The sequence below is a fragment of the Haliotis cracherodii genome, unplaced genomic scaffold (genome assembly GCF_022045235.1).
Source record: "Haliotis cracherodii isolate W230 unplaced genomic scaffold, xgHalCrac1.p SCAF_7, whole genome shotgun sequence".
Classification (NCBI taxonomy): Eukaryota; Metazoa; Mollusca; class Gastropoda; order Lepetellida; family Haliotidae; genus Haliotis; species Haliotis cracherodii.
The window spans coordinates 19394698-19410713 of NW_027266330.1; the positions used below are offsets into that span (position 1 = coordinate 19394698).

General features: G+C 36.5%; 1 protein-coding gene across 3 annotated transcripts in view; it reads right to left on the bottom strand.

The window, feature by feature from the left end:
- LOC139447303 (guanine nucleotide exchange factor DBS-like) overlaps window positions 1-16016 on the bottom strand; it is a 146940-nt gene that overhangs the window by 91414 nt on the left and 39510 nt on the right. For all 3 annotated transcript variants that reach the window (XM_071228601.1, XM_071228599.1, XM_071228600.1), the window contains exons 2-5: window positions 14959-15042; window positions 8374-8488; window positions 7211-7301; window positions 6504-6617 (exon numbers count right to left, since the gene is read on the bottom strand). In XM_071228601.1, coding sequence (XP_071084702.1) covers window positions 6504-6617; window positions 7211-7301; window positions 8374-8488; window positions 14959-15034 — 396 coding nt within the window. In that variant the 5' untranslated portion in view covers window positions 15035-15042. The remainder of the gene's footprint in view (window positions 1-6503; window positions 6618-7210; window positions 7302-8373; window positions 8489-14958; window positions 15043-16016) is intronic.

Below are 16016 nucleotides of genomic sequence, written 5' to 3' on the forward strand. Positions count from 1 at the left end.
TTATTTTCAACAGCAGAAAAAATATATAATTACCTCAAATTCCATTTTTTTTTAACAAATTAAAATTCTTCAAGTTTAACAAGTTAGAATGATGGAGCAATGTGAACCAGTAACATAGGAAGGTGCTACATCAAAGCTTACAGCTAGTTTAATCAATACTCATCAATTTCAAGTGGATGGCATTGCTGCCAATCATATGTCATGAAAGACACATTCAGCAGGAATTAGCTGTTCCAGTAAATCTGGCTTTGGCTTTGAGTCTTCAAGAATCTCTACTCATGTTCTGTTTCCTTGGTTCTCTTATCACGAAGCCATTATTCAAATGAAACAAAACTATCTGAAATTTGATTTTATAATTTTTAGATAGAGCAGAAAAACCATTAAGACTCTGTCAAAATGTACAAATTATTGTTCCTGCTTCACGATAATATTCTTCAACAAAGACATCAATCAGATTAATGTTTCTGATACAAATCAGCTTTTTTTTAAAATTCATTTCCCCAAAAATATATGGAAATTATCATACAAGCATGTGAGTCATACTGACTTTACGAAACATGTGTCAGAAATGTTGTATTTCATGAAAGAGAGCGAGGCTAATACATGAATTATAACACAAAATTCGTAAAATCATTATGATACACATGTAAGTGTAATATTTCTTTAATACCCACTATTTCTTAATCCTTTTGAGCTCCCCATTGAAAAAATGCAATGATAAAAAATTTTGTCTTAGAAAACCTCAACTGTCTGATGATGTCAACAATCTTCAGCTATGCTGTCGATTCTAGTGTGACGTCATTCTGACCTTACGTTACTATAAGATTCGAATGACGTCAACAATGACATCTGGACGAAGTTAATAATGAAAAGGGGATATTTGCACTAGTGCACATATGATTTTAATTTGTCTGTCATACAGATCCTAAAACAAATATATCCAATACAGCCCATGCAAGTCTATAATAGTTGGCAAGTCTAGATTACTGCAGTTTCTGAACATGAAGAGTCTCTGGGCTCCATTTTATTATATTGTATCAAAATAATTTCACAACATTTGTTTCTATAAAATATTTTCATTTCTGAGACTTGATGATAGTCTGTTATTTTCATGAACCTATGGGTAATAAATTTTTATATATGTCCAAATATCAATTTCTAAAACACACAGTCCATGCATAATATTAATATGACACTAAATACTGACTTCCATCCCTTACACATTTATAAGAATTATGACAGAAATATCCAATTTTCAATCTTTGTTGAGTACTTCACTGGCTATATCATTATGGAATTAAATACGGCCATGCATACAAATGTTAAATAATATCGTTTTTTCATGACATATCAGTTAATATTCTCCCCATAAAAGTCAAGTTGTCATCAGTTTATGGGGTACTTGGGAACAGATATTAACAGGATGCCACTGACAGATTATCTGTCTGTATCAATCACTGGAAATAGACGATATAATTATGACAATCAGCATCTCATCGCCACGTGACTATGGGGTAAATCGTGTGATAAAAATAGCCTTCAGCAGACCAGAGAAACGGGCCACTAATAAACACATCATGTCATGTCTTTGCATGAAAAGAACTTCAGTAAGGCATTTTTGTTTTTTATTGGTTAAAGGATCATAGAGTGTAAAATTCAGGAACATAGAAGAAATTAATTCTAAATTGAGAGTTTTTTATTACCATCGAGTCTGAAGAAGTAGCAATAAAATATATCACAAACTGTTTTCATGCATGTCCCAAAACAAAATATCAAACTCACCAAGAAAGAAAATTTAAATAATTGTTCAGGATCTTTAAGCCATCATGGCAATGAATTATAATTTTGATTTTTAATATCTACCAACCATATGTTACACAAAAGACAAAAAAAATATGGAAGTAATTTTTTCTTCATTTTTTTACCACCAACTTCAAGTTTTGATAGAAAACATCTGCAAACCAACTAATAAAAGCAGCCTATTTAATTCAACCATTTTGATTAGGTCACAATAAATGATATTAGATATTCATATACTTTTTTTTGTAAATTACATATTAGATATTCATATACTTTTTTTTGTAAATATGTGAAGCCAAACACATTTTACTTTTTTTTATAAATAACTGTCCAAAGATGCAATTTCCATGAAGAATGAATGTTTGGTAGGACTACATATACATTGTACTTTGTATTTCATCAATTCAAATAACAATTGCCTCTTCCTTCATCTCTCAGTGATTGGGTACAATATAATATGAGTCATTTGTCGTCACGCAGGCAGGGAGAAAATCTAATAACTAATTCACTATGGCCTTTTTTTGCCTATTGTATTGACAAGTTTATCCTTAATTTTGAAAAAAAAAAAATTTCATTAAAAATATATTTGTTTTTTTAAGGAATAACCTCAAAACAACCAAGACACCCTCAGTTTAAGCACAATTTTTTACACTATCATGTCTAATAGACCAAGAAATTCTTTACATCAAGTACGTAAATTAGTTTGGTCTTTAGTAAAAATCATCTATTATTCTAGTGGTTTATATTAAAATATTCACTGAAAAAGTTCTTTTCAGGAAAAAGCCTCAATTAAACTAAGACACAGATTTGGGGCTGTTTTTCAGTCTATGCATTTTGACATTTTGACCAAACAAAAAAATCTGTAGAGGAAGAGAATAAATCGATGTGGCTATCAAGTAAACAAAATTAAGGAAATGTTGGATGTCTATTTTCATAAATGCATGACTTCGGCAACAACTGATTCCTCTTCACAGATGCTCATGCAGGGCCTGATTTGGTCTGGCACAAGGGATGAGTCAATCTCACACTACTGCCTGTAATCTGAGCCAGGGGCTTTTTAGGGAATATGTCACATTTGATGTCAGGTTCTAAAAATTGAACTATGATTCAGCAGTGACACATTCGTTATCAATATCCAGGAATCGATGGCAATTAATCCCACAACATGTTAGCATGCAACGGCAGCAGGTCAGGAAACTCATCATTCCAGCTTACTTAGAGTGACCTCAATTCAGGAAAGGTATCATGAAATTATTAAAAAAGGCCTCGTTATTAAATATAGGCAAAAGAGCATATCACCATATCATGAAATTCTTTGAAAAGACCAGACATTCATCATACATAAGAGAGCATATCACCACATCATGAAATTCTTTGAAAAGACCAGACATTCATCATACATAAGAGAGCATATCACCACATCATGAAATTCTTAAAAAAGATCTGATATTCATCATACATAAGAGAACATATCACCACATCATGAAATTCTTTGAAAAGACCAGACATTCATCATAGATAAGAGAGCATATCACCACATCATGAAATTCTTTGAAAAGACCAGACATTCATCATACATAAGAGAGCATATCACCACATCATGAAATTCTTTGAAAAGACCAGACATTCATCATACATAAGAGAGCATATCACCATATCATGAAATTCTTTGAGAAGACCAGACATTCATCATACATAAGAGAGCATATCACCACATCATGAAATTCTTTGAAAAGACCAGACATTCATCATACATAAGAGAGCATATCACCACATCATGAAATTCTTTGAGAAGACCAGACATTCATCATACATAAGAGAGCATATCACCACATCATGAAATTCTTTGAAAAGACCAGACATTCATCATACATAAGAGAGCATATTACCATATCATGAAATTCTTTGAGAAGACCAGACATTCATCATACATAAGAGAGCATATCACCACATCATGAAATTCTTAAAAAAGATCTGATATTCATCATACATAAGAGAACATATCACCACATCATGAAATTCTTTGAAAAGACCAGACATTCATCATAGATAAGAGAGCATATCACCACATCATGAAATTCTTTGAAAAGACCAGACATTCATCATACATAAGAGAGCATATCACCACATCATGAAATTCTTTGAAAAGACCAGACATTCATCATACATAAGAGAGCATATCACCACATCATGAAATTCTTTGAAAAGACCAGACATTCATCATACATAAGAGAGCATATCACCATATCATGAAATTCTTTGAGAAGACCAGACATTCATCATACATAAGAGAGCATATCACCACATCATGAAATTCTTTGAAAAGACCAGACATTCATCATACATAAGAGAGCATATCACCATATCATGAAATTCTTTGAGAAGACCAGACATTCATCATACATAAGAGAGCATATCACCATATCATGAAATTCTTTGAGAAGACCAGACATTCATCATACATAAGAGAGCATATCACCACATCATGAAATTCTTAAAAAAGACCAGACATTCATCATACATAAGAGAGCATATCACCACATCATGAAATTCTTTGAAAAGACCAGACATTCATCATACATAAGAGAGCATATCACCACATCATGAAATTCTTAAAAAAGATCTGACATTTATCCTAGGCCAAAGGGCTTATCACCACATCATGATTTTCTTCATTTATACTATCATTTATCAAAAGGCAAAAGATCCTGTGATTATTTTTATCTATATGTCAAAAACGTAGGAACGAGTCTGAATGTAAAGATTTTACCTTTTACTCTGCAGAACAAATTGTGCATCGTGTTTATGACAATAGTTTCACAGAAAGATAAATACATTTTGTCATAACCTTACTGAGGTCGTATTTGTTCCATGAGATCACCTATGAAAAATTAATTATTTTTGCACAAATGGAGTGAGTGAGTTAATGAGTATGGTTTTACGCCGATTCTACCAATATTCCAGCAAAATCATGACGGGGGACACCAGAAATTAGCTTCACACATTGTATCCATGTCGAGAATCGAAACCCGGGTCTTTGGTGTGACGAGCGAACGCTTTAACCACTAGGCTACCTGACCGCCCTGCACAAGTGGAAGAAATGTTTATAACCATAAACTGAATATATATTTTTATCATTTCCTCTTGCATTTTGAAAATATATCAGGATGTTAACTTAATTCCTGATCAGCAAGTTTAAACTTGTCAGCACAAAGCTTTCATAATTCAAGGATGGGCCATAATAAATTGTGAAGTAACATCAACCATCAGCTGCTGACTGCAGTTTACAAATAGCATCACTTACTATTGCGTCAATAGCTAACAGGTATGCAACTAATCCTACTTAAGAGAGTACAGACATGTTCGAGGCCCCTCCCAAGAGGTAAAAGTGATTCAAGCATGGTTGTCACTCATAATCTCTTGACATGCTGTGATGTCATGTGGTCAGAAATTTGGCCCAAGGTCAAGTCAGGTCAAGGTCAAGGTCAAACTACTGACCAACATTCAGGCTGCTATGGATATGCTAATGACGATGTCCATCAATACTTTATAATGGGTAAAAATTCAGGAAGTTGGGATCATAGGTCAATGTAGAGGATAAACGTTTCGGTTCTTACTTCTACATAAAGTATAAAGTTAAATCTTTTGCACTGTTGTCAACTATTTGTCACATACAGATTGTTATATATGACTCTGAGGTTGCCAAATAATGTTACATTATTTTAAGGTAGGAGACAGGAAGCGAATGACCAAAATCATTGAAATGAAGGCCACATGAATGCACACAGCATGAATGGAATCAGTAGGTATAGAACATGGAAATAATGACAATGAAAACGAAGAGCATCAGGTATGAAAATGAAAAGCATCAGGTATGAAAATGAAGAGCATCAGGTATGAAAATGAAGAGCATCAGGGAAGAAAATGAAGAGCATCAGGTATGAAAATGAAGAACATTTCATAGAGCATGAACTTAAAGAGAACAGGACATGAAAATGAAGAGCATCAGGTATGAAAATGAAGAGCATCAGGGATGAAAATGAAGAGCATCAGGTATGAAAATGAAGAGCATCAGGCATGACAATGAAGAGCATCAGGTATGAAAATGAAGAGCATCAGGCATGACAATGAAGAGCATCAGGTATGAAAATGAAGAGCATCAGGCATGACAATGAAGAGCATCAGGTATGAAAATGAAGAGCATCGGGGATGAAAATGAAGAGCATCAGGCATGAAAATGAAGAGCATCAGGGATGAAAATGAAGAACATTTCATAGAGCATGAACTAAAAGAGAACAGGACATGAAAATGAAGAGCATCAGGTATGAAAATGAAGAGCATCAGGCATGACAATGAAGAGCATCAGGTATGAAAATGAAGAGCATCAGGGATGACAATGAAGAGCATCAGGTATGAAAATGAAGAGCATCAGGCATGACAATGAAGAGCATCAGGTATGAAAATGAAGATCATCGGGGATGAAAATGAAGAGCATCAGGCATGAAAATGAAGAGCATCAGGGATGAAAATGAAGAACATTTCATAGAGCATGAACTAAAAGAGAACAGGACATGAAAATGAAGAGCATCAGGTATGAAAATGAAGAGCATCAGGGAAGAAAATGAAATATTTGCAACCAAACAGTAAAAGTCATGAATTATGTAACTTAAGGTATTTCCACAATTGCAAAATGATAGACTTACCCTATATTCGAGTTCCTCTTTCACAAACTTGGACCTGAAATCGGCAAACGCCCGCTGGAAGAAGCCCTTTGGTTGAAGCAAAAACACCACTTGGATGTGAGTGGGGAAGTAACTCTGAAACGAACAGTCCCTGGATCAGCATGCAGTATATACATACATGAAGGTTCAGATGCAGCAACACTGGCAGGGGCTATAACTATGGGTTGCAGTATCAGTATTTTACAAAAGTCTCGACTTTCCATAATAGATTCCCATAACCCATATATATACACCATAAGAATGGGTGTGTGATGACTATATAGCATAAAACATAAGTATGGTATCAATGGTTTGGTTATTTCTGTTTCCATGGTTACTCTGGTCTATTCATTGTCATTATTCATCCTCTTTCATTACTCAATACAGATGTATCACTGATGGATTTATAGCTATCTAGAGCCGTAGTTATTGCATGGCTTCTTGGGCTCTCATTACAGCCTATCATCATCATCATCATCATCATCATCATCATCATCATCATCATCATCATCATCATCACCACCACCACCCCAAATCATCATCATCATCATCATCATCATCATCATCATCATCAATCAAAATAATCATCAATTATTTTGTGTCAACATTATCCTTATCTTTATTCTCATGGCTGTCATCATTATCAATATTTTCATTATGTGCGAGTTAAACAAAGGAAGAGCACTGACTGAGATTCTGAGAAGAATTGACTTGACTGCGCTCCATCCATCTAGTCTACGATCAATCACAAGGACGTAGCCAGACTCAGCATCATTCAAGCTGAAACATAATTACACAATCTTTACTGTCTCATGAGCAAATGTATTGGGCTACCTGGGTCATCACTGTCATCATTTTATCATCAACAGCATCCGTTTATTTATCTTTATATGTAAGAATTACATTCATCGAGAATGTCATCATCATTGATACTGTTATCATCATTTCATACATCATCATCATAATCATCATCATCATAAGAGTGAGTGAGTGAGTTTGATTTTACGCCACTTTTAGCAATATTCCAGCAATATCACAGCAGGGGACACCAGAAATGGGCTCCACACATTGTAGCCATGTTGGGAATCGAGCCCCCGGGTCTTCGGCGTGACGAGCGAACGCTTTAACCACTAGGCTACCCTACCACCCCTCATCATTAGAAGACTTAGTAAATTAGTGATATCGTCATCCCTTTAGTGTCAATGTCATCAAATTACACTACTATCATCATCATCATCATCATCATCATCATCTTTAACCAAGTCATCAATGATCATCACCATCTTCAGCAACACCAGCAGCAGTCAACTGAATTATGTATTTCACAGTATATGAATTGCAGCCTTCAACATCAACACAATAAATGACAATAAACTAGGCCTGGATGGGTAACTCAGGTACTTGGGTCGGATGGGTACTGAGTAGGACCCGGGTACCCACAAGACTTCCGAGACCCTTGGTTAGTCATGTGATAATATATATTGTTAATTGACAAAAATTCATTATAACTCCATGGTTACACTACAAGTTAATAATGTTAGCATTTCTTTGTGACTATGCACACATTCCTTCTGACTTTATATGTTTGAATAAAGAAAAAGCTTCAGTCAGCTTCAGTGTATACAGGATCAGATCGTTTTATACATGTATCTAAATACTTTTTGCCAGGGCTCGGGTAAAACAATTTCCAAGCAGACATTTTATATCCAACTCTTGAGACCTACAGTGGGTACCCAGGTTGGGTAAGGTAATAGGTGTCGGGTACCTGGGAAGTAAGTTTGGACTCGTCCCCGTGCTATAATAAACCATTCATAACCTGACATTAAGGAACAATTATCCTGCAAGAACTCACGGTGGTATGTGACAAAGATATTTCGTGACTTTCTTATAGTCCTCTTCGGATACTTCAGGCAGCATTGGGCAGTCAGAGAAAGTGATGATCGGTGCTCCATTCTTAGCTTTGCCACCTGTAAACAAAATGTTTATACTTAGGTCACACTTCTTTATTTCATCACCACTGATATCAATATGTCAATGTCATCATCATAAATATTGCCCTCTTTGTCATATACTTACTATATAATCATTACCTATAAATCATGATCTTCCTTGTCCTTATCATCATCATCATCATCATCATCATCATCATCATCATCATCATAAATATTGCCCTCTTTGTCATATACTTACTATATAATCATTACCTAAATCATGATCTTCCTTGTCATCATCATCATCATCATCATCATCATCATCATCAATATTGCCCTCTTTGTCTTATACTTACTATATAATCATCATCATTAACTTTATCATCATCTACCTTGTCCTTGTCATCATCATCATCATCATCATCATTGGTGAGGTGAAATCGGTTTTAACGTCATATTCAAGATTATTGTGCTTATACAGCAATGTGCATGAACATATGTGTTTGTGGCTCACAGCTTGTCCTGACTATGGACTAATGCCAATTTTATAGCGCTAGCCCACTGAGATACCATGCCGCAGCTTTACATGAATACTCCTCTCAGACACAGTATACTGACTCCGAGCTGACCAGCCCTTCCTTTAGCCCCTTAATGACGAGTGCCAGGCAGGGTAACAACAAGTACCATCTTTTAACATCTTTTGAGCTGATGCGGCATGGTTTACAATTTGTTTCTATCTACAATACTTGGGTTGTTTGAAGTAAAAAGAAAACTAAATTTGTGAAACACTATATTTTTTTTTATTTGGCATGAAATTACGACTGTCAATTGATCAGTTTAGTGGGGAAAAAAACATGCTGATTCTGTATACAGTGCAGAATGATTGGTATTCTGACAGTTTCATGTATATTTATGTACTTCCAAGAAGGTTTTAGTTTCCTTATAATAGTATTGCAGTAGGGCTGGGACGGGTAACTAGGGTACTTGAGTCCTGTGGGTACTGAGTCGGATCCGGGTACCCACAGGACTTCCCAGACCTGTGGTTAGTCATGTGATATATTTTTTTATGACGTTAACAAAAACATTTCATGGTTACACTTCATAAGTACACGTCGTTAATGTTCGCATTTCCTTCTGACTGTGCACACATTCTTTCTGATTTTTATATGTTTTAGTAAAGACAAAGCTTCAGTCAACTTCAGCATATGCACAATCAGATCGTTTTATACTATAAATAAATACTTTTTTCCAGGAAAAAATTTAACATTTGAACATTTTGAAACCTACAGTGGGTACCTGGGTAGGGTCGGGTAATAGGGGGTCGGGTACCCGGGTAGTAAATTTAGACTCGTCCCAGCCTTAGTTCGCAGTGTTTGGAGTTTTCAGGCAATGCATTTGATCAATTATTCCTTAAAATTTAAACCTTTAATTTAGTTTCGTTTGACTGATCTTACAGACCTGGGACCAAGAAAAACAAACACTTTTTCTTCTCTGATAATATGAGGCGGCAATATGTACCAGGATACACTGAACTTCATACTTATAACTACAAAGTAAGTTTTCAGTAATTTGTTCATTTTTTTCCATGTTTTTTTTCATGTTGCTCTTGCATGCAAACTGATATTTAAAAGGACAATAAGCTCCAAGTCCAAATTTTATATCATACTATACAACAGAAAGCAATACATCATCCAAAAGTCAAGCCATAACACAATGACACTACACACTGCAGAGTTTCCTGATCAGACTCAGTGCTACTGGCAGCGTCCACGACAGTGTTATCAGATTGACACACAATGTGACAGTTAGTCATGTACATGTACCAGCTGGTGTGAATAACATGTACATATCACACAGCTGGGGCATATCCTATCATGTATCACGGAGGTATGGCATAAATAAAACAACAAAACCCTTTCCATTTCTAATAGAAGTTGATAGTACGATTCTGACTATATCATGACCATGTGTTTATGAATCACTATCAAAAAGTAGGTGTCCGCAAAAAGGTGTGCATATTCTGCCCCACCGGTGACACCTGTCACAAACACGTGCAAAGGCATGTCAATTGTTAATTTGAAAAAAACCACATGGGACTATATGGTCAAAATAGAGAATTGCATCGGACATAATTTCTGCTACTGATGCCTTTAAATTGGAAATTTGTCATGTTTACACATATATTAACTCAATACAAACAACTTGAGACATTTCCCCATGATCTGATTTTACAAACCTTGTCAAAATTCCGTAACACATGATAACAAATTAGCTGTGAAATATATTAGTATTGATACATCGATTAAAGCATGTTAGAATAAGTAATAAGTAAAAAAGTAATTTATGATTTTTGAATAAATCAATATATATTTCAATCACTGTAAAAGTTTATTTTGCATGTTTATCATAGTTCCATGAGACAGTCTACTGTCAAAAATATATATATATATATATAAAATGAATTAACCTATATATTGCAAATAGTCTAAAAATGATATAATTCATTTGTATCAATATTTGAATTTTTTGTACAGATACAACATCTGCAGACACTGTGCGTCAATATATCAATATTTCCATATATCAATGACAGCCGCTAATAATGTTGACAAATATTGACAAATTGAATGTGAATCAATTACATCAATCCACAGCTACTGACTGGGCACAGACCTCAACAATGGATGTGAAGGGTCAATGTTTTCAAAATGGCCTGTGACAGTTGGCCATCGACTGTTCTGTGGTTATGTCCAGACTTAACTTTTAGGCTTTTATTGAACATATATGAAAGCATGAATGATTTCTTTGTTTGTTTGTTGTTTAATGCCACACTCAGCATTATTCCAGCTATATGACGGCGGTCTGTAACATAATCGAGTCTGGACCAGACAATCCAGTGATTGACATCATGAGCATCGATCCACATAATTGGGATTGATGACATGTATCAACCAAGTCAGCGAGCCTGACCAACCGATCCCATTAGTCGCCTTTTACGACAAGCATAGTCGCCCTTTACAGCAAGTATGGGTTGCTGAAGACCTATTCTACCCCGGAAGAGTGAGTGAGTGAGTATGGTTTTACGCCGCTTTTAGCAATATTCCAGCAATATCACAGCGGGGGACATCAGAAATGGGCTTCACACATTGTACCCATGTCGGGAATCGAACCCGAGTCTTCGGCGTGACGAGCGAACGCTTTAACCACTAGGCTACCCGACCGCCCCCTACCCCGGAAGAAAACATGAATGAGTAAAAGATGTTTCATGCCACAGTCAAGCTAAATGATAACTGCCTGTGCGCAATCTAGTCAGGACCTGGAAAATAAAATACCAGAAATATGCTATGCTCACTTATAAAAAAACGCAGGTCAGCTTGATATTTCTTGAGCATTTTTTATTAAAAATTTGTTTTCGACTCAATCTACGTAAAAAAATTATTTAAAGACAGGCACCTAGTGTTTCAAACTTAAAATATCATAAAGTAAGTTAAACAATTTGTGAAAAACAGTTTGCATTTTTGTTTATTTTCGTCTTCCCGCTTCCTTGCTGGTTGAGGATGGAGATGAGAAACACATAAAAATATGTGGATGGCCTGACAGACTAGCGCAAAGCTTCCTTCAAGGTGGGCGTTCCAAGCAGTTTCGTTACAAAGTCTATATACCTGGACACAGCGTCAAATGAGTAGCCAAGCTGAGCATATTTGATCTGGCACATCTGAATCAATACCCCAAGATGAGTTGGCAATAAAACATGTTTAAAGACTAAAGCGAGTCTAGTCAACAACCTATACAAGCATTGATTTCCGTGGCTTATAAAGTTTCTCATTTGAGAGTAAGGTCGATACAGATACTCTGTTGTGACGTGGTGTACTGGGTGTGTTGATTGGGCAGAGAAGCTACCAGGCTCTTGATATATATGTGCATGATATTTACAGTGGTAGTGACAGTTTTCTTTGAGAATGAAATATATCTTCACATGTTGTATGCAAAGCAACTCAAAAATAATTGGGCTATGGTGATCAATTTTGCATATTTTACACAATACACATATTTTGAACTCTGGACAAAGGAATATTAGTTTGGTCATAAAAACACCAAGCATTCTCAGATATGCCTCAAAGAGGAATCACCAGAATACCAATATTTGTATTTTGTTAAAATGAATATACTTCAGCATCCTCGTCATGAGCCTGACTTAAAATCACCATCCCTGGTTCTGGCAAATTTCTTCAGATTCACAAATTTCTTCACAGTCTAATCATGACAATGATGGGAAAGAGTTATTCGAAATAATTTGCAACTTGAAGTTTGTTTGTTTGTTGTTTAACACCACACTGAGCGATATTCAATCTATATGACGGCGGTCTGAAAATATTTGAGTCTGGACCAGAGAACCCAGTGACTGACATCATGAGTATCGATCAACGTAAATGGGATATGATGACATGCATCAACCAAGTCTGCGAGCCTGAAACACCTGATTCCACCAGACACCTCTTACGACAAGCATAGTCGCATCTTGAAGTGTCATGTCGGTTCGTACATATCGCTTTCATGATAAATTCCCAATGTAATTATATGTATGTGACTGACACAGCAAGGTCTCAAGGTCACTGACTTGCAGCTCGTGAGTTGTGCCCCATCGCTATCTGATGACCATCTGGACAAAATTGATATTTTTGATGAGTCCATTACTGTCAACAACCATCAACAGGCAGAGTTTCTAGATCAAATGAGTCTCATTGCTTCTTTCTTTGGTGAATAAACCTGCACTTCTCTAAAATACTAAACCTCACCTGCTCTCACTAACCTCTCAGATACTAAACCTCATCTGCTCTCATTAACCTCTCAGATACTAAACCTCACCTGCTCTCACTAACCTCTCAGATACTAAACCTCACCTGCTCTCACTAACCTCTTGGATACTAAACCTCACCTGCTCTTACTAACCTCTCAGATACTAAACCTCACCTGCTCTCACTAACCTCTCAGATACTAAACCTCACCTGCTCTCACTAACCTCTCAGATACTAAACCTCACCTGCTCTCACTAACCTCTCAGATACCAAACCTCACCTGCTCTAACTAACCTCTCAGATACTAAACCTCACCTGCTCTCACTAACCTCTCAGATACTAAACCTCACCTGCTCTCACTAACCACTCAGATACTAAACCTCACCTGCTCTCATTAACCTCTCAGATACTAAACCTCACCTGCTCTCACTAACCTCTCAGATACTAAACCTCACCTGCTTTCCCTAACCTCTCAGATACTAAACCTCACCTGCTCTAACTAACCTCTCAGATACTAAACCTCACCTGCTCTCACTAACCTCTCAGATACTAAACCTCACCTGCTCTCATTAACCTCTCAGATACTAAACCTCACCTACTAAACCTCACCTGCTCTGTCTCTCAACATCATAATACTTCAAGTAGAGATTCCACGTATTACACTGCCTGACACTGAACGAATGCATATTTAATCAATGTGGTTACTAAGCAAGCAATGAGCCAGGTGGTCACATGAAGACGGAGTCGGCTTATAGATAAACAAGATAACGAATAAAGAAGCTAACATCCATTTAACCTCGGTCTTCATGGATGCTACAGCTTGGTTGATGCATGTCATCGATCCCAATTGTCTGGATCGATGCTCATGATGTCAATCACTGGATTGTCTGGTCCAGACTCGATTATATACAGAATGTCATCATATAGCTGTAATATTTCTGAGTGTGGTGTTAAACAACAAACAAACAAACAAACAAAACTCTTCCTTTTTCTAAATACTTGCTTGGCCTCTCAGGTGAGGTGAGGTGAAATTGGGTTTAACGTCGCGTCCAAGATTATTGCACTTATATAGCGACGTGCATGCACGTGTGTGTGTGTGTGTGTGTTTGTTGTTGCTTGTACTAGTCCGGACTGATGCCTATTTATAGTGCTAGCCCACTCAGATACCATGCCACAGTTTAACATGAATACCCCACTCAGACACAGTATACCGACTCCGAGCCGACCAGTCCTTGTTTTAGCCCACTGAGATACCATGCCACAGTTTAACATGAATACCCCACTCAGACACAGTATACTGACTCCGAGCTGACCAGTCCTTGTTTTAGCCCCTTAATGCCGAGCGCCAGACAGGGTAACAACAAGTACCATCTTTTAACGTCTTTTGGTATGACGCGGATGGGGAACTTGGCCTCTCAGTGTCAGTGGTGGCTGGGTGGAGTTTTTTGGAGATTAGGGGTGAACTGTGGAAGGGAGATGGAATGAGGGTAGAAGGTAGAGTGCCTGGGTGGTTGGGGGTGGTTTGTAGGAGATGGATTCGAACATCAGAAGATGAGGAGAATGATTACTAAGAAGATAGGCAACTAAGTGCATAGTGATGGTTTGCGGAAAGGTTGGGATGGAATTCACTCTGATTCAACTATCAACCTCTACTTAAACCAGTTTGTAAACATCAACTAAAGGGGAGACAACTCAGTAGGAAATCCTCACCTGACAGAAGAGCGAACCTGGACTGTAAAAGTTGTGCGACGTCCAGGACGCTGTAGTGACAGACAGACTCATCCATCGCATTACCTGAAACACAAACACACAGTCATAAAATATCACAGAAAGTGCAAAGAAAAAGAATTCAAAGCAAATATGAATATTCCTTGTTTCTCAATATAAATGCATGACCGAGGTGGCTACCAAAACCATATGTGTAAATTTTAGATATAAATTTTAAATGAACAGTATATTAGTATAATACATAAAAAAGATGTTCTATGTATCTGATGGTATTTGTAATAACCATATTTGCATATTTTGAAGGTTTTTTTTAAAATATGGTTCAAATTTTTAAAAATCAATGAAACCCCATTTATATGACTGCATCAGCTCTGTTTTCACTCATCCTCTGCAAATTTTTCATTGATTTGTCAACCATAACCTTCACTTTGAAAGAGTCTCAAAACATCTCAATGTCATGTATCCAAGGAAAAGAGCATCCACCTTTCCTCCTTCGAACACTTGACAAGAATGCTATCAGTCCACCATTTTGACTTGTTTCCAATTTTCCACAAGTTTTACAATATTTCACAAATCATTAACTTTTTCATTTCCACCAAAGTCACAGAAAACTACCCATGCTCAGTCAAAGGATGAAATTTTTCTGGATAATCCACTCACTACATTCCCCAAGACTCATTAACACCATTCAGGTTTTACCTATGACATTAAGATCTTTATAGATTAGCTATAAAACATAGTGGTTTCGTGCACAAAGCTCTTAAAATAGCTGGTAGGCAATTCATTTTTGTGGCTATTGTGATATTTTCTTTCCGAGCAAATCAGTATTTTTTCCATGTGGGTTTTTCCTTGTTTTTTTATGAGAGTGTTTTGACAGTTTATCAATAAATTGGGTAGGCATTAAAATATGGGAAGAAAAGGTAAAACCATAGAATTATTAAAGCTTTAAAGGAGGGGGACGCCAAAACAACATGCTACTCGTCAGACAACTGATTACATCTCAAAACCCTTTTCCTTCCATAAGACAGCTAATGAGCTTT